The sequence below is a fragment of the Apaloderma vittatum genome, unplaced genomic scaffold (genome assembly GCF_000703405.1).
Source record: "Apaloderma vittatum isolate BGI_N311 unplaced genomic scaffold, ASM70340v1 scaffold6260, whole genome shotgun sequence".
NCBI lineage: Eukaryota > Metazoa > Chordata > Aves > Trogoniformes > Trogonidae > Apaloderma > Apaloderma vittatum.
Genome location: NW_009693925.1, coordinates 51,042 through 76,741, shown reverse-complemented (window position 1 = coordinate 76,741; position 25,700 = coordinate 51,042). Strand labels below are relative to the sequence as shown.

Sequence of the window (25,700 nt, the reverse complement as noted above, 5' to 3'; positions counted from 1 at the left end):
CTTTGGATTTGCAGTGTAAAGTTTAATTATTTGCCCTATTTGAACTTTATGATACATTTTACAAAAATAGAATGTGTATATTGGGATACTGTAAGAACAGTTAGTTTCTATGACATACGGCTTTTCTAAAGTTAGGGATGCAATATTAAGTGAAAGCACAATGTGTTCCTTCTCATTTTAATGCTTTAAGAAGAAATTTGTTGCAAGTTTTTTTCCCCAAAAACACACCCTGGTTCAAATAAGAATTAACTTTAAGATCCATTGTCTGTATTGCATATGATGTTAGACTAGAGGATCTCATTATTCCTTCTGATAAAAGTAAACTGTGAAAATTCGTATTTTGCATTCTGATCATCTACAAGTACCATACATACAAGAAAGATATTGTGCATTTCAGCTGCGCTGAAACAATGTAAAACGTAACCGAGACAATACTTCTTGGGTTAAATCCCAAGGCGCCGACTTAATTTTGTATTCAGTTCTCCTTTGGGCAAGTAGCCCTGCCAGCCCACAGATGAAGTGAAGCCATCAGGAAATACAAATATGTAAATGTTTGGTATTTCTCAGATTCTTTCTCTGGGAAAGTTTTCATTGGGGAAAAAAAATAAAAAATTAAAAAGTGAATTAAAAATTCAGAGAGACCTTTGCAAGTAGACCTTTTGAAAATGTACCTACTACATTAGGTGAACAGGCCTGACCTCTTACGTAATGAAAGCATAAAAGAACACTGGAAAAGTTGAAAGATATGTGTTTAAGATATTATGATGGTCAAAAGCTTGTACTGTTCTGTGTTGTACTGCTTTGATTATATAGCTGTGAACCTTCTTTAACTGAAATTTCAGGTTATGGGTCCATGTAGCAGATGTCAAATAATCTGCATTGATCAACAGTCTGGGGAACGAAACAAAGAATTTCTTCAGTCTCTGTCTGCTGCCAGAGGTAGAAAGGTTAGTACAGTAGTACAAATTATCTGCATGGAAAGATGTAGTGATTATTGCATGCATAGTGAAATATCTGCTGACAGAATATTCACGGTTAAGTTATGCTAATTGTTACCATTTGTTTTTTTAGTAAAAAGAGGATAAACTTACAACCCAGATATGAAATTATTAATTTTCATAAAATGCTCAACACTTTTTTTATTCAGAAATTCACTATTATTATGCATTTTTTTCTGTGCTTGCCTTTATTCAGTGTGTTTATTTCGTTCTTGAAAAGCACGAGCTGAAGCACTGATGTCATTCAAGAAATTTGCAGAAAAATCAGAAAGTGTTAGAAATTATACAGTTAGCTCATAAGACTGAACTCTGTTTTTACTGTGAGAAACTTCTTAGCAGGAAAAACAGAGCAGATGTCAAATCAGAGAGTAAATGATGAAGAAAGCAACTGGAGAATAAGTATGAAATACAGGAATTCATTTGGAGTCCTTGTGCTTCCTAAGGTTGCGTTGCTTCTTGGAATTGAGAGTACTCAGGCGATAGCTAGACATTTCGGCATCTCAAAAGCTTCACAGATCTGAAGTATTTAGCTGAAAATCCTTATTCTAAAGTCATTGCTTCCTGTTCATTGAGCTTCTGTTGTAAAAGTTCGGTAGCCAGTCAGGGCTCAGGAGCCTCACCAGTTCCAGCCAAACACCAGAGACTGGGCACAGCACGGGAGCAAAAGAGACGCCAAATAGGTTGAAAATCATCCAGCCGGGCAATGCACAAACAAGTTACAAATAACGCATTCTCTGCTTGGGGAAAAAAAAAAAAAAAAGAAAATGATTCGTCTCAGTGACTCATTAAGCAAACAAAAGTCTACATTTCCGATGAATGTTATCCACCAGCTCCGTCTGGGAGCCAGCCGTCTGGTGCAGAGACCAGGGGAGAGGCAGGGGCTGGCTGTCGGGGCACAGCCTCCTGCTGGTTTTGCTGACCTGAGATGACTTAGGTTTGCACAGCAGGCTCTGATTTGCAGAGAGCCACAGCACATGTGTCTTTGTGAAATTTGGACTAGATGATCTTCAGAGGTCCCTTCCAACCCCTAACATTCTGTGATTCTGTGATTCTGTGAAATGAGCTCCTGGCCGCGGTGGGTAATCTGGGGAGAAGAGCCCTCTCCAGGTAATGGTGGGTCACAGCTGGAACACATCGGAGCTCATTCTAACACTCTGGGCAGAGATGCTGCCCAAATGCCACTTGAGGTGCGGTATGCAGCGGACTTCCTCTACCCACGTGGGTTTTACTGGGTTACGATTTGAATACTTTGTAGAAGGAAAGCACTCTGTGTTCAGGGACCTTCTCAAATGGCAACAAAACCTTACCCAGGACACAGATTCTCAGGAGAGACAAAGCATCTTCTGCATGTTTCCCACAGCAAGATCAGCTTCTCTTTCAGTCTGATTAACTCAGCAACGCAAAGATTTTCTTGATACAAGCACTCCTAGAGCTCGCTAACTTGTTCAAACAGAATGAAGGCAAAGAGAGCGATCCAGCCTCTCAAGAGGTTGTGCTCAGGAATAACCTGGCAGCAGATAAAAGGCGCATGGCAAGGCGAGGCGCTGCAGCACAGAGTCTGCTGTTCACAGTGGGGGAGTGCTCTGCTTCCCTCAGCTGCGCAGCGATAGTCGTGCTGCAAAGAACGAGGCCTTCAGCTTTTCTCATTTTTCCCAGCCTTCAGCACTGCTGGCAGATGGGATCTTGTGAGCGTGCCCTCCTCTGCATAACGCCAAGTCCTCTGGGTTATCTTGACAGCTGAAAGAGATAGTTTGAACTGGTAGTTTTGCCTGAACTGATCTGAGAAGAGCTCAGAGCCCATCCCTCCTGCAAGGCATCTGTGGGTTGATGATTGTCACTGAGCAGCACTTGAGAACTATGGAATCTTCATTGTGCTAAGGAGACCTACCAGAGGACATTGATCCAAACATTTCAGAGTTCACAGCAGGGAGAGAAAGAACATTGGGTTCATGTGACTGTTAAATTGCAGAGCTAATCCTTTGGTGAGTCATGTCTCTAGCATGCACTTTTCTGCTAAGGAGTCATCTAATAGACTTCATTTTATTTTTTTATCAGATACAGATTCAGTGAAGGAATCTAGGAGGTTTTGTAACCAGCTGTCAATAATGTGATTCAAACTACATATAACAAATGCAACAAAATAAGATTTAAGCTAATTTCCCAGTACAAGGGGAACTGATATTTTTGAAACGCTATTGTAGTTGCTCAATTTCCAAAGCATTAAAGATACTGCACATATGAACGGACAGCAAATCCTGAATATTTAATGAGAGAGCCAAATGTCAATATTTACCATTTTGTTTTGTTTTTCCGAGAAAACCAACCTGGAAAAATATATCAAACTTCGTCAGACTGGTAGCCCAAATGACAGCACTGCCAATGAACTTCAGTAATGTAAGGCTTGTAAGAGGTGGTTCAATATTTATTTCTGAAATCATATTTTTTCTCCATCCCTCTGAGACTGAGAACCTGCTGCTCCGAGTTGAAAGGTTCAGGCTTTGCATAGATGGATTGCTGCTGAAAGTCTCAACCAGCTACTGAAATGAGCCACACAAGTAATTTGCATGTTTCCTGAGAAATGTAAAGCAGGATGCTGAGGCCTAACCAGCTACTTTTTATGAAACCTTTTATCACATTGTTTGAAATAAAACATAGACATCTTTGCAGACAGAACTTGAGCTCTGCTGCCATTACTGCTGAAGAAATGCTAATTCTGTAACTTTTTGCTGAAAAGGAAAAATGAGCTCTCCTGTGACAGAGCTTTCTCTGTTACTGCAGGAGACTACAAAAGACTAGGTAACTATATTAAGGAAATAACATAAAATAGTCACACATAGTTTCATGAGTGACTACCTGATGCAAAGCACACATAGGCAGAAAGGAGAGAACATTGAATTCTTGCCCACCTTCTCTCTTTCGCAGATGCAGTTTGATGCTAACAACAGTGGAAGCCCTGCGGGTAGATTTACAGCAGTGCTAGAAGGTGGGAGTTGCTGTCAAGGTAGCAAAGGGAATTGCATTAGCAGTCTGCCCCAGCATACATGTATGGATAGCAGTACATCAAGAAATCCATTATGTTTGCACATGCTCTCATACACTAAAAGGCTTGTGTTTTTTCCTGTGGGCTGTGGATCCTCCTTTATGCATCTTATTGTGCCTTCGGAGAGCTTCTTTCCCTGTGGAATCAGATGCCCTGCCTTTGTATTCCTTATTGAAACATTACCAAGGGTAGCAAATGACTTCTTATCTGATGCATCATTATCATCTTTTTCATAGTAATGCAGAGCTTTACACTATGCAGTGCTTTTCATCCAAATATCTGGAACATTTGCAGTGTTTGATGTAATTAGTGGACCTCTGAAATAAGTTAGTGGCTGAACTAACAAATGCATTTATTCAAGGTAAAGCAAAGGAAAATCAGTTTTTAGGAAAACATTCTGCTGTCCATGTATTTTCAACAGGACAAAATGAGTTCTTTTGACACTAAGTTAAAAGTTTCCCTTTTTTCCAATATGAAAAATCAGCATGCTGAAACTAATAAGGCTTTACTAATAAATTTTAGTGAATCCAGACCTAATAAAATATCCTTGCATTTTAAAAAAAAATCGGCTTCAATAATTGGATCTCCCAAACGTTTGCGTGGTACTGAGATTATTTTATTGTATTAATAAAATGAGCAGACATGAACAGGTAAATCTATCTGTAGCTGAAAGCTACATCCAGGGAAAAAATCCAGAACTCATCCATCCAAAGCTAAATTTTAGCTTGCAGTATCTCTTATGTTCTTGTTCTACATTGCAGTAGGGCTTTTTCCCTACCAAGTGCTAGTCTGACTGTTTAGGAGCTGTAGCTTGATCTCATCTCATCTCATCTCATCTCATCTCAGCCTTTGTCAGAGGTAGCACCCCAGGTTGCTGTCTTACAAAAGGAGATACTGCACGCAGGATATTTCTCTGTCAGTGAATATCTAAGCAGTGCATGTTACTGTTGCTCCAGTAAATGTACTTGAAACAACATGCAAAAATGACAGCATTTTATAGCTCCTCCTTGAATTGAGTGTGATGACTATCATATGATTCACTGTTGGCAAGACTAAGTATGTTTTATCTATTTCTCCCAGCCGTGAAGTGTTGTGGTTTTTAATAATCAAGAAGCTTTACATTCTTTTGTCCCTATGAAGTTTAAGAGTGATGAGAAGAGCTCCTACTGCCATCAAAAGATTGAGCAGATAAAGCCACGGAACTCACAGTCCAGCACTCCCTGCCCAGTTCTCAATGTGTTCTGGGGAGGTTATACGCAGAATTAAATGCCCTTGAAGTCAGGAAAAGGTAGCAACAGCAGGGATAGATTATGCAGTTCATTGGAATAATTCTGCAGGCTGTTTTATCTGCATCTGAAAGACTCATTTGTCAACAGTGAAATGTGAGAAGGACCAATTTCTACATTTTATCTTTCTCTTGAAACAGAGCTGAAATGGCAGAATGCACAGCTTTTGTGATTGCTTGTGACAAGTTTGCTATTATCAGTATTTGCTGAGTCAGTATTTGTAATTATTGGAAAACCAAGGAAATTTACCTAGAAGATATTAAGTCCACTTCCGGTAAATCCCAAGCTAAATTTTGGTCTTAAGAACGTTCACAAAAGAAAGAGGACAGCAGTTCCAAGCAGATATTAGTACCAGAATATGTGTACCATCAGTATACCATCACCTTGAAAATGCCTTGGGCATCACCCAGTCTCAGCACCGAAAGAAAACAGTATGAGACTTTAGATACCCAGGCAGAGTAGAGGAATACTAAAGACCAGTATTAAAATAGTATTTGAGAACTCCTGAACGTGAGATATATTGACACGCACCTTTTCTTAAATAATTCTGAACCATTTAAAATGCTTTAAGAAAAAAGATCTTGCTAAATAATTCACAACAATAGAAAGATTGGTAAATTAAGTTCTCTGCAGTGAACACTCTGCCCAGATTTATTTTAGTCTACTTTTAAGATAAATCAAGATATCAATACTGTAAATATAAATTAAAAGCTCTCATCTGTCAAATAAGCTAATTTACATGGATTAGTCATGAAAATCCTTCCTGTATGAAATGTGGTGTAGCATGGACTAATATTCATTTTACAATATTTGTTTTATGATTGCTTGATTTTTATAAACAACAAAATTATGGCAACTGTAATTTTTTAACTAAGATATAGGAAGTAAATACAGGTTATTAACCACAACACTGAAAAACACATCATTTATGACCATTGAGAAACCACAGCTTGACACCAAGTAAGAGAAAAGAAAGAACAAAATAATACTGTATACTGTAATATTTTAAATGAAGCAGTTACTAACTGGGATTTTAGTATCATGGTTGATCCAGCCGTCACTGTGCTAGAGGACTGGGATCTTACTGTGCTGCAGTCATTCCTCAGCATTAAACACTAGAACACTGACCGTAAGGATCTACCCAGTGCCCATCAGCGTTGGCAGCATAATGGTCATGGGTATCCAACAAGTGTCATTAATAGCATTGGCCTGATCAGTTCCAACTCATACCTCATATATGTGTACTGTCAGTGAGATGGAGGAATAGCAGAAGCAGTCAAAAAATCTCTGCTAGGGAGCTGTTTTTAATGGTTAGGATTGCAAATGAAACAGAAAGACCACAATTCAGAGTCCGAGGCCATGTTTGGATAGATCTGTGCTTTACAGCATCTCTCTCACTCAGGAGTCGGTCTCAGCTTTACCTCTAACTAATTCTTCAAAGACCAAAAGCTGTTTCTGTTACCTCATTACTGTATCTTTATTTAATTATACAGTGAAAGAACAGGAAAAAACATACTGCCTTCATATTTAGTCTGTCAAATATGCTGCCTTAAATTCAGCTAACACTATTTTTTTTTAATTTATTGCAATTCCTTTTGCCTAGTATATTTTTCTAAACCTGCTGTAAATGTAATTCTCTCAATTTCAGGATCATCAATCTGAACAATGGCAGTAAATGTAATCAGGAAATGGAGAAGGAGAATAGTTTTGCTTTTAATGAATTTCATTTCCTTTTTTATTTGCTTTACACTTTAGAGTGAATGGTACATTTTGGCTGTAGCCTGTGAAAACAGAATACCTTTTATTGAAACCTGGACAAAAAGCCAAGAAAATTAGTAAAGGGTTTCCAAGGTCCTCAGTTTGAAAAGCAAAGGTATTCTGAAAGTCTAGAAATCAATTATCAATTTAACATAGTCTCCAACATCCCTTTATTTCTTACTTTACCTGTTTCTTTAATTAACTGCTTCTAATAATTTGAGTAATATTATCATGAGATTGCAAGGCTGTTTCTTGAGCATTTCTAAATCAATCATAGGATCATAGAGTGTGTTGGGCTGGAAGGGACTTTTAAATTCCCCATTGCTGGAAAAAAAAAAACCAAACACAAAAACACACCAATCTCTTACTGTGACATTTCCAGATCACACTCGGCTGTTCACAGCTACAACTGTAGCGTTGAGCATGGTTAAGATCAAGACCATACATGAGAGTGCAGGTGCTCAGATCAGGTTTTTGGTGCCTGCAAGGGTCGTATGATCAGTGGGTAGAATGGTTATTCTGATCCTCTTTTGTATATTATTCAGTATCACAAGGACACATATCTATTTCTAATATTTATGTAGGGTGGCTTTGCAGGTAATGATGGATAACAAGTGCTAGACTTAATAAAACAAACTTTCTGAATATGTTTTGTAAAGTACACTAAAATGTTCATAAAAACAAATTAAGGGAGATTCACAAAGGCTAGCCAGAACAAAGTACTGTTAACAAAGCTAAGAATATTGTATTCATGGTGGAAGATGCAAGACTTTTTCTCACTGTTTGAACGTACATGCATTCTCATCCTGCCTAGCCTTTATTTGTGATAATGCAGTATCTGTATTTGTCAAGAAGCCGGAGCAGTCATTAAATGACAAGACTGTGAGGGATTGTAACTTACATATATGATACCATGGAATTCATGGTGAAATACTGCATTATTTACCCACTTACTTAAGGTATTCTTCTTGAATAGCATGGGGTTAACTTTTGTTTATGACTATTATAATTAATTAATTTTAAATGTTCTTAATTACATGGAGATAGTACATACCTCCTTCTTCTTAAAGCAATATTGTTTTTCTACACATATCCGGGTTGTGAGAACCTTCGTAGATCTGATTACTCTAACATGAGTTGTGTCTCAGTAAACATTTTGCTTTTTTCAGACAAACTTTGGCATATACCTGATGAACCAGCCCTTGCGCTCATCCCTTCCAGATATTTTATCAGTTGGATCTCAAGTACTTCCAGTGCTGAAGGAGAATACAGAAATTCAGCCCCCGACATCCAGTGAAGAAAAATGTTCAGGATAGATCTTCTGGTGGAGACGATGAAACTCCAGGGAAAAGTCAGTAGTCAGTTAATCAAAAAAGAAAGAAAAATCTTCCACTCATTTGATTCTGGTTTATGTGTTTTAATTTTCTGTTTGCAGGAAATGCTATCAGATGGCAGAACCCTTGATAATTACAGCTCACCTACATGTTTTTGCTTGTGATTAGGTTACAGCAGCCATAACTCTATTTTGCTCAATTGCCTCAGGATGCAACAGGTTTGATCAAGTTTTACTGGTGGATGACTCCGAAAACAAGCCCAGTGTGAGAAAACCGCATCTCAATGAAGGAAAATGAGCACAACAGTACACTACTTCCTTGTGTTGCTTTTTTAAAACCACAACTGGGAAAGAGGATGCAGGACACATTTTAGGGACAACGTAGGTGAAAAGGGAACAACGGGAGAGTGGCATGAGCGTAGAAGTCCATTCAGCTTTTCAAAACTGGCACTGAAGGGGATGTCTAGGCACTGGAGAAGAGGGAACTGTTGTTGGGAAATCTGTTACCTCCTTCTGAAGTGGTGCATGAGGATGCGAAAAAAGCACAAAGATCAATGAAGATTCTTGATGCTGTTTGCAAAATGCATTCGCTTTGAAGCAGTTTCATCCATTTGTTCTCAACTTCTTTCTCTTGTTCCCATTTGCTACTTTTCTGTCTGGTTTGTTTTGTGATAACTTCCTTGTTTCCTTATGTGTTTGTGGATATTGACACATTTTTTCTAATTAGAGATTTTTCAGCTAATACAGTCATGTTTTCTATACAAAAGTGGTTCATCTTCAGCGATCTTTAATGACTACTTACGGGAAGTTTGGATGCTTTTCCATCCCAAACCGGTCAAAGAATTCTATTATCTTAATCTTTGTGCATTCGATAATGTCCTTCTTAGAAGATTTTTGAGTTCTTTACTCTCCTAAGTGTGACTCGTGCTTTCTGATTTCTGAGAACAAATGTCTGAAACCTAGGACTTAGTCTGAAATATCAATGATTGTAAAAATTGAAAAAAAAATATTAAAGGAAGCCACACTACAAAAAAAAAACATATGGAAAGTCAATGTAATGCAAGACTGAACACATCGAGGCCAGGTGTTTTATGACCCCCAACACGTATCCAGCCAGCCACGGGGTGATTTCATGCTTCCAGGAAGTCCTTCTAGAAGAGGAAATTCTCCTAGGTTGGCTGCGCTATTGCCATTTAAGAAGTGAAATTTTGACCTTGTTAAAAGCAACCTCAGAACTCTCATCCAGCATGATTTAGGTCTTCCTTGGAGCAATTGGCTCAAACTGTGTGAAAGTGCTTCTGGCTGAAGCAGTCCTTGAGTTGTTTGAGTATATCCCTGGAGGGGAGCAGGCGGCTCTGTGAAAGAATTGGTCAACAGTCGTTCTGAAAGGGGAGCAACTACCCCAGAGCTATGAACAATGGGAAAACGGAAACGTATGCCCAGTGTGTGAATCTGAACTCAAAGATGGCCTTTTTTTCTTTCTCTTTTTTTTTGAACTGTTTTCTTTTTATTTTTTTTCTTTTGAAGAACTGGTTTTACTCACTTCAGCTGGAACAGACTGTTATTAGTCTCTCAGCAGAGCTTTGTAATGGAAATGAGAAGAGACATTATCTGTTTCTTACAACCTGCTGTAAAATACGTGGAAAGAGAGAGGTATTTCATATGTATGTAAACTGAGGATTAGTCTTCCACTTAAGAGCCCAAGAACTGCTACTTGATGTCTGCTTTGAAAAGTAGGGGGTTTATCTGTCTAATAGTCAATTATCTGATGTTGTAATGAGCAGGCTTTTAGAAACCTTGAAAAGTTTCCTGGTGTCTAAATCTCTCAGCCATTTCAGTCTTTGCCTCTCTGTTATGCAGAACATTGTTTTGTTGTATAGAAAGCCAGTGCAGCTCTGGCAAATTTAATATGAAGAGACCTGCTGTATGCTGACCTTCGGGTGATCTCTGCTGCTTTGGTCTGTCCTCTTCACCTCAGCAGTATGTCATTTGTTTAAAATGGCACAGAAGTTAGAAAAGGAAATTGAAAGCAAACCTCAGCAAGCTCTGTTTCACTTGTTATTTGATTTACTACAAAATAAGTCACTTTGGTACACAGTGACTTGACAAATACTGTTTCTGAATAGCCTTAATGCAATCTATGGTAACTAAGGATGAGAGGATTTGAACTTTAAAAATGTCATGCTTGGTTGTTTTGACCTATTATTTACAGGCAATTACACTTTCTCTCTGCTGTGGCTTACTAATATTAGGTCAAGAAAAATTTAGTCATTTTACAGGGGAAAAAGAAGATTTTCTCTGATGAACATACTCATTAGTGTATTCTGTGCATTTCCCAGAAGGAATATCCTTGTGCTACAGTGATAGGAAATGTCACTCTTCAGATTGATGGAAGAGACATAAGGAATCTTTCATCTCAACAAAAGATAATATTTCCCTTCTAGTAAATGGAATGTTCCCGCTAGTATTGATCTGTCTTCCCATCGATGAAGACAAATTCTCAGTGCCAATACTCTGTGGAAAATCTTGAAATAGGAAGAGTCACTTTTAAATTACGTGCTGTAAGTTTATAGAAAGAACAACCCTCTCATAATGTGAAAAAAATTCAAAGGAGAAACTCAGCATAATACAAAGCCAGGTACTGCAGGAACAAAAAGGGCATAAACACTTTGAAACACTGTGTATTACATAGAAAGAGTATACGTTCTATAAGGGGTGACTTCTCAGTCTTCAGACTACATAGAAAAAAGACCATTTAATATGAATGCAGGCACTTTGATCTACGTACTCCCATTATTGCAAAATTAAATCTTTGGACTAATTGCAGATTCACATTTACTTTATGTGGGTAAGAAATGTACTTAATACAGAATTTCCAGAGTGCTGTATGTAGAAAGTCCTCTACATATTTGAAAGCTGAGTTTATATTTCCTTACAATGAATTATTCAGATGCATTCCATTTTCTGTGGGACTTAACTCTTTCTCAAATCTCAAAGAAAATATGGTGATTATTACAAGCTCTAATTATAGCCAGGAGGCTATATAAATCACAGAACAGAAATCAGCATTTTTAGGAGAAGACTCTGAACTCTGTGTTCTCTGATATGACTAAGGTATTTGATTTCAGATGCAGTTTATGATTTATATACTTCCAATGACATCCTTCAAAATATGGTGAGAATTTTAGGTCAGTCTTCTGTCAAAATTATACACAAATCAAAAGGTAGGACTGAATAAAAAAATAATTGTTGTCCATGAATTGTAGAGATCATGCTATGCATTTCTTCTTCAATCTGGTCTTTAACTTTCTTGGAAATGAAACCAATAAAGTATATATTGTGTTTGATGTGTCTCCTGGTGATGGTTGCATCCTTGACCATTTCACTATGAGATGCTTAGTTCTGCTTGGAGACATTGCTGGGCTCTCGGGGTGAGCATGTGGCTCAGGACTGGAGGGATGTCACATCACTGCTGGGATTCACAGGTGAGCTGTTCCTCCACCTGTTGCACTGACAGCCTCCGTCTAGCCAGCACACCCATCAGTTGCTCACTCAGCTCAGGCCCGGCACAAAATGCACTAACAACTGCCATTTTCCTGTAAAATATGTCCAGGGGCGGTTGTGCTGGAACCATCTCTCTTATCCAGGGGTTGGAGCTCTCACCGAGGGTATTGGAGAAGAGAAGGATCTTTTCCCTGTCCTTTGCCTGGAGGGATCCAACACCGTCTTTCTCTGCTGCTTAACCCATCAGTCAGTAGGCGAGACTGGGGACTTAACAGGACTGTGTGTGTGTGGGAATCACAGGGAAGGTTTATCCCTCCCTTCTCATGAGGTTTACATGGAAATGATTTGTGATTCACTGGGCCAGAGAGAGAGGGACATGGGCACAGTGAGGCAGGATCCCCACGGCGCTCCAGTCTACTCATTCATGCTCTTTGGGATTCACTGAGGATGGGAGGGGAAGGAGAGCATGACTCTCTAACCCAATAGGTAGGTCACTCCTATGGAGGTGAAAGATGTGGGTACGTCTCTGTCTCTCTGATTATACGGCTGTCATGAGGCAACTACTTGGACAAAATATAGACACAGCCCCTGGACAGGGGAGGAGAAGGCAGAGCGCTCCTCCTCTCTGCTGGGCATGTGAGACAGTGGGTTACAGAGGTTTGTTGCATTTCTTTAGCCACCACTGTTCATGTACAAAGTGAAACTTCAGCAAAGGTAGAGGAGAGCGTGCCAAGTGTGTTTTGGAATAGGCTGTTAAGGGAAGCACAAGTTTGAGTCCTCAAAAGCAGAAATGGGAATGAACCAATGTTTCTGTTTTCTTGCTAGGTAACCAGCCACAAAGCCAGAGTGAAAAAAAAATGTAGAAAGAAAAATGGCATCAGCTACAGTCAAAGTTTATAAAAAAGTAGTGATGCACTTGCCTTCACTACCCAGCTTGTAATTTTTTTAGGAAAGAAAGGATGTAGGTATCCTCAGTCCTGTATATCAGATTCAGAAAACTCAGAGTAAGTCATTGATGGAGAGGTACCTCTGAAACAAGATGTCATTTAAGAGGCACCTCTCTTACCTCTCTTTCAGGTCAACTCGCCTACTTTGCATCACTCAGTGTGATGGCAGCTGTGGGTCCCTTCCAGTGGAAAAGAAAATAGGCAGGTGCCGTGCTTAAGGAGCAAAGTGACTCACTCAGAACTGTGGACAGGGAGAGACGTTAGGGAGATTCAACAAGGGACATCCTTGAGCATTGCTGCCATGTCCCAAGGTACATCAGAAAGTTCTGTGTTGTAATCCCAGAAACATGTCACAGAACAAGTTAGTAATTTTTCTCCTGGTGCCATGAAGTCATTCTGGAAGGGTGATACTCAAGAATTGTGCTGTTGGGGAATGGACCATGGCAAAGGCAGAATGGGGAAAAAGGGCAAACAAAAAATGTGTGTTGTAGAATTTGCCACTGAAAATCGCTGAAGGGTTTCTCGAATACCCACCAAGTAAGAGGAAATATGAGAAATCAGGGAATTTTATTTAGTACAGCAGTTTCATGGCAAATTTGAAATGACAGTCATCTCAAATGAAGAGCCTCATGCCTTGCATGGCTCGTGCATACCCTATAATTAGATGCATTTTTATGTTAAATACAGTTTGTTCTGTGATGCTATCTATTCCAGACTTGCAACCAAAATTGCCCTCACAGTGCACATCTGGATGTCAATATCGGCTTCTCCTAGATGACTAGTATATTTGATCTTTAAGCCTGTCTCATGTTTTTTGCTGGTTTTCAGAGGTAAGTGTCCCATCTGGATTAAAGTTCTCTGGCCAAGATTGTTAATGCAGAAATGGTTCCTCAGTCCAGAAGTGAAAGCAGCTTTTGGTTTCTGAAAGGTCTGTGTTTTCCATGAGGCTGTGTTTGAAAAGCCAGCCACGATCTAATGTCCAATCTGTTGTTTGCTGGCACTTAAAATAGATGAATCAGATAAAGCTGTTATAAAGTTTTTGAGTTAACATTTCCTGAAGCAAAACAAAATGAGAAGACTATGGAAGGCCTGACACTGCTGCACCAATCCATTCACTTCTACAAAGGGAGAAGAGCCTCTGAAGTATCCATCCTTCATGGATGTAATTCCCAGTGAGTCATGTATTAGATATATGTAATTTAATTGCTTTAGCCTGATGCTTTGAACTGTTTCTTATCCTCAGAGCCTTTGTATGTGCTGTTGTGTTCAAAAAGTTTCTTCCAGCAAACCCTTCAATACTGAAATGAAATTGAATTTGTACTATGTCAAACATTTGTCTTTATTCTGTATTAAGGAACAAGAATGCAGGATTTCTGTGTTTTGCTTGCTATCCAAAGCTCAACGTAATGTTTTAATACACTTGAAAAAGGGAGATTCTTGTCTGAGTTACTTTACTGTCTATCAGTACTTGAAAAAAGCTGCAGTATTCTTCAGTAATGCCCAGTCAATTAAGAAAAAAGACCTAAGCTACAGGAACTGGGCACAGCTTGGAAACACTCGTTGTCTAGGAGAGTTTATCTACTCTTATATATGTATATAATAGCACAGGAAGTCTAAATAGTCTAAACAATTATTTTTTAGTCTTGGAAAACACTCAGAAAAAAGCATGGAGAGTTTTTTGGAGACAGCACAAGATGTGGCACCCCTTCTCTTGTATCAGACCCACAGCGGTACCCCTGACAACAAAACAGCTGCTGTCCCTGCAGACAGAATAAGTCCTCAAACGTGTAAAAGTGCAGGATAAAGTTTTGTAATGGAGACTTATACCCTCTCTCTTTCACCCTATACTAAGGAGCAGCTTACAGCCAACACGCTGGCTAAGCTCTGAGCTGCTCTGAGGAGTGCTGACCCAGGTCTGGGGCCTGTGTCCCTCTCCAGACACTGTATGACCTGGCTCCACTCCACCCCACTCAAAACTTGTCCGAGGGACACTGTTTGAACCCTGCTACTGCTGTCCTGTGCTGGAGTGCGAGAGTCAGATATTATGGCCAGAGATCCTTCGAGCAATTAAAAGCCAATAGATGCTGCTAATTTAGCTTGCTAAGCTCAGAGGACTTTTCATTAAGTAGTTGTGCGCGGTTTTATCTGAGGGAAGTAATTTGTCAAGTTCTCGTGCTATTTTATGTTGTCTTGCACTGGAGCGGTGGAGTCATTTGGTATTCGTTCAATCTCACTTGCTTTTCCTGCTGGCACCACATGGTAATTTGGAGCTATTTATGTGCAAAGTCAAGAATATGTCAAGGAAGAGAGAATCTGACATTTCGTTGACTAGGTAACCTGAAACAATTGGTTAAATTAGTCAAGCAACATTGAGAGCTGTACATATCAAAGGCATGCATGAAACATTATGAAAAATGTAAGTGGATTCCTACCAGACCTTTTTCCTAAGTGCAAAAGCAATGCAGGCTAGCAATCATGTATTTAAGAAGCTAGGTAATAATGTATTTAAGAAGTTATATATGATCTAAATGAGATTGTCAGGTATTACAAATAGCCTATTTTTTTGCACTTAAATAAATATTCTGCTTCAGATAAGAACATTTGGATTAGGAGGGTCATTCTGTCCTCTGATGTATTCCTTCTAATTTCTTCCGTCAGCTCAAAAATACTGACGGGCAAAATATTTTTTAGTAATTCTCATTTTGTAAGAGGAATTTAGTTTTCTGAGTTGAAAGACTGATATTACATGATCAGTCATTTGGAAAAATGGCCATGACATTTGTCAAACAGAAGAAAATCTGGAGTGATTCAGCGGTTAAAGGGGAAGCAGAAAGTCAGACATGATGTTATATGTGGAGGGGAATGCTTGCTGGAAGACAATTCCCTTAACATATGTACACATATCAGACGCTGTCCATATTAAGACATTTTCTCAAGTGTATGTTGTTATTTTTCTGAAGTCTCTGGTGATAAGCTTTATGCCACAAATAACAGGTAGAGATTGAGAGGGAAAGTGGTATCAGATGAGAAGTGCCAGAACATAGCAAAATAGTGGATTTTTTTTTTTAAATTAGATAATGGAATACTTTTACTCTCTGCAGCATTCTCTATAGGCAAAAAATCCTCAAAAATTAGTTTAGAAATAATAGGAAAATGAAAAGAATGATGCATAAGGAAAGTAGGTAGAGTTATCTGTGCCATCTAGAATGCATTAATATAGGTTTGTGAAGCTTCATACCATAGTTCATCCTACCAGTTTCTGTTACTGCAGCCCACTAACTGCTGGACTCTGGACAGAAGTCACTGAAATCATGTTGCTGTCAGCTTATTCTTGAAAAAGAGACTCGTGCTGGATATGGACATGGTGATAAAACTACTAATCAAAGTAGTTACATGATAAAATAAACTTAAAATCATGGACCTTAAAATTGTATCTGGCTGCAGCATTGGGAGGGGGAGACCTCACGGAAGAACACACTCTCAGAAAGAGGAAACTTCTGACCTTAACCTTGCATTGAAAAGCTGAAAAGCTTTCTAGCTGTAGCAAAACTTAGTGGTTCAGAAAGTTCATTATTTTTGACCTCTTGATCCTGGCATTATTTTGATATACAATCAGCCTTTCTTAACCTGGATTTTCTGTGGAAGTCATAACTGCAGCTGTCAGAAGGAGGTTGTGTGATCATGAATGACAGAGAAGATGAAACCTCTTAAGAGCCTGTCAGTAGAACAAGAGACTGTCACTCCCTGGTGCCTTTAGGGCAACAGGAGCTGTGAGCCCAGGAATCCAGCTGGAAAGGCAGCCACAAGTTCATGAATGGACTTGAGAATTGGGAAATGCTTTCTTAGTCGCGAGCTCTCCCCTCCAATTTTTAATTCTCATTTCTATCTAAAAGTAAAGATATATGAACACCGATGTCATCAGACTACAATGATGTGAGGTTCACTGTGATTCCTTTTTTCATTATGAGTTGTTTTCCCAGCTAATCAGCCGAAAAGTACATTGCAATGCAATAGCAAGTTAATAAGATTTAAAAAAAATGGTATGATGGGATTTCTGCAAATTCATTCATGTGAAATTTTTTTTCAGGGCTATTACTGTTCATTAATTTCTGGTTAGCCTCTTGGTTGTCAAGTTGTTAATGTCAGGGTAACTATGTTTGAAGGGACTTCTGAAGGTCGTGTGCTGCAATTCTCAAACCTTCTTTTTCAGTGAGGAGTATGATGAGTGACTTCAAATATCCTTTGCTTAATGCTGGAAGTTTTAAACCAGAGAACCAAACAAATCGCTCTTGTGAATGAGTGAGAAGGGTCATGCAGCTCATGCAGGTATCACTTCTCTGGCAAGCTGGGTCAAAATGTTACATTATTATAAGAGTGGAGAGACTTGACTGTGATACATCCACTTTTGCTCCTCAAAGAGTGGCTCTGAATTTAGTTTTAAATGAAACCTTACACTGAGTTCAGGGTGTAAGTCTATTACCATTGGCTTGCTGGCTGATTCCCTTTTTGACACAATCAAGGAAAAGGTTTTTTTTCTAGTTGTGGGGATGAAGGAGTGTGTTTAATATATTCTTTGCAAAGCTTGAGTGTGTTTGAAGTTTTGGTTCTTAGTGAACTCTGCAGCAAAATTAAAGTCCTCTCTGCTGGGTAAACTCCTGTCTCCTCTAGAATTCTGGAGGTAATTGTATTTACTTCCCTCAGTATGGTCTAAATGGATCTGCACAGTATTCAGAAAGCTGCATGACTGAAACATTTGTATTTTTGTATGCCCAGTTTCAGATACTTAACAAATTTGATTTTCTAGAAGTGTGAGCTGAACACTCAATGAAAATTGGGTTGATTGAACACTCCAACAATCAAATATCCGTGCAGCCCGAGTACTTCTGAAAGTTTAGACAAAGATGTACCACTTCCTGGTTTACTAAATTAACTGCATCCAAAAGCAGTTAATCAGCTTTTTCAGTGCCAGCAGGCAAAAGGAAGTTGACAACTGTTGACAACTGTATCCTTGTGTTTGTCTCTCTTTTATCGTATAAAATGCAAAAAGCATAAATCAGGCAGAATAGGTCAATGAGATTTTCAGGTAATCACAGGAAATAAGGGCTGAACCATTGAGCAGCCTCATTTTTCTCTCCCTGGCACCTGGCATGATTATTTGCCGCAGTGCAACCCATACATAAAACCATAATCACATGGGACCAGAGAATCCTCCCTCAGTATTGTTCTGAAATCACTGTGCTCAGGTGATGAATAACCTACATAAATTCCAAGGTAAAAAAACCCAGAGCATTAGCATGGTTTTTTGGGGAAGAAGTTGTAGAGCCAAAAATCTTTGTCTACTGAGACTGTAAAGCTCGAAATTTCCAACTTCTTTGTTTCTTTTTTTCTCTTGTGAAAGAAATGTATTTATGTATTGCAAGGGATGGACTAATGTTGCTAGCATAGCAGCTGTGGTTTGTGAATCTGAAAATAATGGCACGGTATCTTGCAGCCAAGTCTTTTATAACCAGACAGGTGTTAGCAAGTCAGTCAACTTTTATTGTTTTTAAGGGATCTTCTGGCTTTTGATGCAATATCCTCACTTGTATATTGTCTAGCTGAACTACAGAGGAGCTTCACAAAGCTGGGCTCTTATATCAGATGATTTGGAAGATTCCCAAGAATTCAATATTTGCGGTGAAATGCAGCTGATCTCAAGGATAAACATGACCCCTGTATGTGAGACAAGAATAGGAAAATGTAGGGAGGAAAATCCTTGAGAGGTTACCAAATCAGACCCTCAGACCTAGGCCATTGCCATATGTATCTGCCCAATTCCTGACAGGTAACAAAGGGATCAAAAATCTTTGATTTTGGTGTTATTCAGCCTCAGCACATGGGAGCATAGAGGAGGGCTGGATGGAGCACCCAGATAGAGCTGAGCCAGATCTCTGAGGCTGGGCAGGGGTATTGCGGTTCCTGAGAGGCTGCTTAAGGCAGTTGAAGCATATCAGTGCCCTCGAGACCTAAACGTAGGGAGAACAGCTCTTTAAAACACACAACTCTCTCTGTGTGACAGTCAGGTTTACTTTCCATCTGGGCCAGAAAGCAGAAATAATTACTCTAAGGACCAAAGCGATCTGCTTCTGCACAAGCTTGCATGCCATGGTCAGTCAGTTCCACTCCTTTTCTCCCTGTAGTTTTCTGTCTGCAAAGTAACTGATGTGGGCCAAGGACCTAGGTGATTGCTCCCTTCTTGCTTTTTCAATAAACAGCTGAACTTGGAATCTTTAGTCACTTGTGGGCTGATACAGGTTGACACAGCTGTGCACACAAACATTGTGTTCAGAGGCTTATGCACATGTAGGTTAATATGCAAAGGGCAGCTATTGATGAAAAGGTATTGTCAGTCTGGTCAGCTAGATCTTATAATCACAACCAAACCACCAGAGAACTGAGAGATTTCTATTACCACATTTCCTGTACTCGTAATTTCTCAAATGAAGGCTCTGTAACACTCATCCTTTATCAGCAGAGCTTTAGCTGTTCTTAAAATTTCTAAAGTAGAGTATAAAAAAGAAAATTCTTGTCAAACAGATGTTTACCACCACTGATTGATGTTCTTGCAGGAGATAATGTCACCTAAAGGCGATCAATTAGCAGCGTTTCTCTTTCTTTCATCATAAAACTCAGTAAAGCAGGAAGTAGTATGAAACTTGAAAGAAAGATAAATGAGTCTCATTAAATGAGGAGTGAGGTATGATTAAACAATAGGGTACAGCAGGGTGGGTAAGGTATCAGACCAGCACTGAACTGGGGACAACTCATCTAATTGTCACCAGCTTCCCAGCCCAAACGAGTGGTAATTCTGAAGTTAAACATAGGTCCTGAGATATGCCATTGCAATGCTAAAAATTACAGTTCAGAGGATTAACCACACTGATCCCTAAAAGTGAACTCAGAACAATCCCTGAATTGATGTGCTTGTAATTAGCCTGCGGGATGACAGCTCAGATTGGTCACGTTCACCCCTCATGTAAGCCAGTAGCATCTCATTGACTTCCACCAAGATGTGACTCTTCTGATATCAGTGGGCCCATGAAAAGGCAAAAGCGTGGTGAACATTTTTTATTTTTAATTTCTGTAAACGGCAAAATTCCTTTTGATTTCAAGAGAAGCAGGACAGACGTATTTGCTTAATTATAGTAAGTACTCACTACCAAATGTAATGGAAATCAATGTGAAGCTCTGTTTACTGTTTCACCCTGCTGTGCCTGAAGCTGGAAGGAGGTATTACTTTCCATCCAGTGAAATGAGAGTGGTACTCACTCTTCTCATAATCTCTTTGAAGCATCTGCACTCAAGGCGGAAGCTAAGGTCTGAAATAGAGGCATTTTAACAAACAGTGTCAATGACCTTGTGCCTAACGCTGCACCTAGACAAATAATTGCACCGCCATGCTGCGTGCTGGTGCTTACCTAACGCTCTCTTATGCAAGAGAAAGTAGCTGGGAGTTGCTTTGCATGTTTGACGAGGGCGAGTGGCACAGCAGTCTTGACTGGATTGCAGCCAGGGCGGCTTTCTTTCACCTGAAGAACAGGAGATCTGTGGCGCTGCTACCTGGATGCATTCATGCCTACCATACTACCATACTGCTGCAGGCTTGGAAACCCCATTGGCTTTTCCAAGCTAGTCATGCTGCTCTGTGACTTCCATTGCAGAGGCATGTCCTACCCAGGGACTGCAATGTGCCTGTGAGATTTTACCAGACCACAGCTCTACCATCTTATCAGCTTTATCAACTTTATCAACTTTGTCAACTGCATTTTTCAGGCAGCTCCAATACCTTGTGCCCTGAATCCCTTTCTGTTCCTATGCTCCTGGTTGAAGCAACTGCCCCATAACCTGATGTTCCATCTACAGCTCTCATTTGCTTGCCTCTGCTTTTTACACCTAGGTATGGAGTCTTATCAAAGTCTCCAGGGATGACACCTGCAGCTCAGTCAGCTTGCAGCTCATCTTGGAGGTGAGTAGGATGCTAGGGCTGGTGAGAGATGGCAGCAAGCTCTGCGGGGAGCATGCTGGGCTCTGCAGGAGAGCACTTCACAACCCTATGCTCCACTGACTAACCTGTTTCAGAGGGCAGATAACTCAGGGCTGTGATCTTAGTAGTTAAAGGTTTTGAATAATATCTATAAACTCCGTGTGGTATAGAACCCATCCTGTTACAGATCTGGCTCTGAGGGCTGGTTACGTGTTTGTTTTTCTCTGCTGTTTGAGATCAAAACAGACACAGGTGATGGCACTTAATCAGTTGAATTTATCCACAGGTGAATGAGTCAGGGTCTCCTTGACCCTTGAGCTCTATGGCTGAAAGACTCTGTCTTTCTGTGGAGAGCAGAGGATGATGTCCTGGAAAAAGAAGTTGATATTTCAGTCCCTTGAAGCAGATGAGGGGATTGAGCTCTGAGCTTTAATATTGTGTGTCTGTATTGGGAGTGGCAAGATCTGCAGAAGAGGAGCTGCATGTGCCTCTTGCCTAGGAAACATCCACAGGGCTCAGCTGGACCATAGGATAACTCAGGTTTGCTGGAACTTCAGTGGAGACATCTTGTCCATTCTCCAGACTCCAGCTCACCAAAATGTCAGGGCAGAGATTCACCCCCCTGCTGTCCCTTCTCGTTATTGCACAGAAAACAGTAGGAAGGGGACATCACGGTGTAGTATTTGTGGCAGCAAGACAGAGCAGCGATCTTTCCACAGGATGCAAAAAGAAGCAGAAGTTGGACATCAAAAAAAAACAAGCTGAAGGTCTCCCTATCATCTTGTTTAACTCTCTTCAGTAGCTGGTGAGTTACAACTAATATCAAAATGCACTGCTTGCTTTTGTTGGCCTGCTCATGCTGACATGAGTAACTGCAAGAACAGATTCTGTAGAAAGAAAAGTGGATTTCTGTACAGTTCCTCTAGATGGCAAACTTTATCTGTTCTATTTATCTTATCTATCCAAAAGCAAGTATGTTCAGGCTCAGCCACACTGGAGAAAACATCCTACACTACTGGGTTCCTTCAGTCAGTTCTGGAATATCAATTCCTAGAGTCCTAAACTTTTTTGAAACAAAATTGTGGAAGATTCATCAGGTCCTTGGGAAATGTATTTACTGTGGAATATGATTTGTAGTGTACAGTAATGAAATTTTATTTGAAAGATGACATATTTTGCAAACCTCTTCGCTGCACCTAACGATGAAGTTGTTGTCCACTTTACTCCCAGAGGTGTTTTGCTGTGATGAATGTAAGGGAAGTCTCTCTTTCTGCCTCAGCTTTTCTAGGTATTAACACTGATCATTACTGTCACTGTTGCTAAGCCAGTGAGGAATGACTACAAGGAATCTGAAATAGAATGAGGAAATCAATAAAATTGCCCTGAGATCTGATCCTGATTTAATTCCTGTGTAATTAGTAATGACTCCAGTGGACTTCCTGGCATAAAATTTTCATAAGACGTCTGGTCTTGTGTACATCCAATATTTAAATCTTAGAGAAGAGTGATAATGAAAATCAGCTATTTTGCATCATAGGTTGTCTTTTGAACAGCTAGAAAGTAAGTGTGATGGTAGAGTTGTGACACAGAATTGTATTGCAGATTTCATGGTATTAAATGATTTACTGAAAAGCAAGACAGCAAAGAATCAAGCCTGTATCTTTGTCTAGAAATCAGAGCACAGTCCCAGCCTTTATGTTCCGTACAAAAGAAATGCAGGTTCCAAAAGCCCTCTTGGTATTTATGAAAACGCCATTCTACCAATATATCACTGGTGTAATGAGGCTTTATATGAGAGTAGTTGTCATTCTGCATTTTCTGTGGACAAAGTGTCTACAAAGGCTGATGCTTTTGTCCAGTGCTGTTTGCATTGCTCTGCGTGATCCTTGCTGAGACCCTGCCTGTGTTTCTTCACCTGCATGAAACGGTTTGTGAACTCCAGAGAGAGGTTACTTCATTCACTTCCCAGGTGACACTGCAAATGGCATTTTGCTTAGGTGTGACAAATGGAATATTTCATCAATTTACTTAGGAGATTTGGCTATGGCCCTAATGATATATTTGAATTTTAATGTTCAGTTTAAGTTTGTCCTGTCTTAGTTTCAACACATTATTATTATATCCTTCAACCTCCATTTTCTTCCACTTTTAAAGTTGTTCACTCTGTCATGACTCTGATTAGACTGTAAGGGCCTTGGACTATGGGTTTTATTTGTTCTATAAAATTTGTGAGCAATCTTCAAGTGCTGTACGAATACCTAATAGTCCTAGTCGTACTGATTGCTCTGCTTTAAGTGATTTGTTACCCTGTTTTGCCTTTTCACACTTCAAATAGTCTTGTCCCAGAAATCACCCATAGCTTACCCAAGCTTTCTTAATTTTCCTCGATTTGATCTTCCCAGCCAGGAGATCATTGCTGCTGCCACTTGACCTCCCTCTGATTCAGGATTTGCTTTCTAGCAGAGGGATGCCCAGGTTTCTGTGCAGTTTTGCAGATCGTACGTCAGCCCAGTCACCTCGAGAGAGTTTCTCATCTCACCTCTCTGGTGAGATGCCTCTTCAATCAGCTTCCTTCTGCTGCCACGTTGCATCACACACTCATGTTCCTGCCAGTGCCTCTGCTTCTTGCTTTGAGCTCCCCACCTTTCACTTCCCTGGTGACTGTGCCTGCCCTAGATAATGAAGTGGTTTGAGCCTGGTTCTTGCGTAAGTATTCCAGTCAGGGCACCAAGAGACAGACCTGTTTTCTTGTTTTCCTCTGCTTAGGGTCACCGTGTACCTCTGAGCCCTTTGTGATCAGACATCTGCTTCACTGAAATAGCAGGGGAATTGGATTAATCTAATTCTTCTGGCTTTTACTGAATTAGACGGTCAACTGATAACAAACAGGAGAATGTGCCATGTCCTTACATGCCAATACATATAATGCATGATAATATGATTTTGGCCATCACTGTCAGTAAACATGACTGAATTGTTATGTTGTCCAAAACAATTTTTTCCACTATGTTGACAACAAAGCTTTAATAACTTAATCTGACTTGATCTGAACCGACAGATTTTCCTTTTTCTTGATTTCCGCCCCCCCCCCAAGTTTTACTGCTGAAGGAGAATAAAAAAATATGGCTAACTGGACACAGCAAGCATGACCTAGTGCACATGGTCACTGGCCCAAGGAGCCTTCTACTCCCTTCCTGAGCCAATGGCACAGCACAGCCTTCTAGCAGGTCCATTAGATAATCAGCCTTCCCTTTCCCTGTTGCATCTGATGTCATATCCTTTGCATATATTTATTATATCCCTTTAAACTGACACAGGGTGGTCGGATTCCCTGCCCTCTAGCTCTCAGCTCCTCTGTGTGACTGACAAATGACTGCTAAGTAACCCCTTCCCTCAGGTGTTAGATGGAGATGTGCTGTGGGACTGAATCCTCCACAGGTCCCTGCGATGCGCTCTTGCACAAGATGGCCTTGCTCTTGCCTTGCGGCCGAGAGGAATAATCAACATCTGAACTGCCTGTTTTCACATAGCCAGTGATTCTTTCACTCCAGTTCAAAGATGCATCTGACTGACAGATAGGTGCATGAAGACCATTTCTTTCAAGGTCCGAAAGCATCCAGATAAATGCTGGAAAATCTTTTGGAAATATGTTATGTGTAACTGCTCAGAAAAATGATGCTGTTTCTGACTCTTATGCTGAGTAAGCAGTGAAGGAAACAGTGACCTCTGATAATGTCTCAACTTGAGACACATTCTCCATTTGAGAAGAGGATTTATTTCCCTACGGATTTGTGTGTGAAATATGCTGTGGGTGCTGTGTATTGCAGCTGAGCATTACTCAAGTTTAGGCTCTTTTTTTCTTTCCTCTTTTTTTAATACTGGTACTTTGGATATGTGTAATCATTCATGCCCCTACTTTTGATCCACTTCTACTTCCTCTCTTCTTCACACTATTTGAACTTGGATACATGGACGGCGCTTAAATATTTGTGTTTATTGCATTGTACTTTTACAGCACCTTCAAGTAAGAATCAATGGAAAGACCCAGAGGAAATTATTTTCAGCCTTTTTTTCTAGTCTCAAAGTAGTAGGTCATGTAAACTGAACACACTCCTACATCCTTTGCTTCAGGCTATTGCCCCAGGCTGAAGTAGTCCCAGAGGGCAGGATCTCTCACAAGGAGCTCAGTGCATGGAGGTTATACTATCCTTTTGTGGGTGCATCAGCACTTGCACAGGTAAACTTTTCTGCCCAATAGGAAGAGCAAGGAATGAAATGAGAGGGCAAGTTACAATCTCCTTCTTCTTCTTCTTACAGTGGGCAATGAGCCTGTGACAATTTGTCTTCTTGAATCAGCCTCCCCTTCGTTGCCCTAAGTGAGCAGTATTTTAAGCACAGCACGAGTAAAATGCAAGCTCGTGTTCTGCTGTCTCCGTCAATAAAAGTGCAGGAGTAAGGAGGTTTGCAGTTCTTCATGAGTTCATTATCAGCTTTTTTGATGAGATATATTTTATGAACATTCTATAAATGCATGTGTGTAGATGTATTATGAGACTTCTCACAAATCAGAAATGTCTCATAATGCTGATGAAATGGAGCTTTGGAATAAAGAATTTCCTTCCTTACCTCAATAACAAATGTGATGGGTATTTGTACCCTATCCTGCACTCCAGTATATATTGATAGCTGCGTATCATACTTCTAAATGTGCAGTGAAGACAAGCTAACAAATTCTGTGCCTCTGGAAAAGCCATGCTTTGCAAGTCCAGCCTATGCATAATCTTAAACTGTACTCATGCTGATAGCAATAC

The 25,700-nt window shown here is 40.0% G+C and overlaps 1 protein-coding gene across 1 annotated transcript in view; it reads left to right on the top strand.

Moving 5' to 3' along the window:
* Window positions 1–8,398, top strand: part of MOCOS (molybdenum cofactor sulfurase) — a gene marked incomplete at its 5' end in the record, with an annotated part of 124,345 nt that extends 115,947 nt beyond the window's left edge. Inside the window, 2 exons of the mRNA XM_009865498.1 lie at window positions 843–947; window positions 8,252–8,398. Of these exons, the coding sequence (XP_009863800.1) occupies window positions 843–947; window positions 8,252–8,398 (252 nt within the window). The remainder of the gene's footprint in view (window positions 1–842; window positions 948–8,251) is intronic.
* Window positions 8,399–25,700: the final 17,302 nt, after the last annotated feature.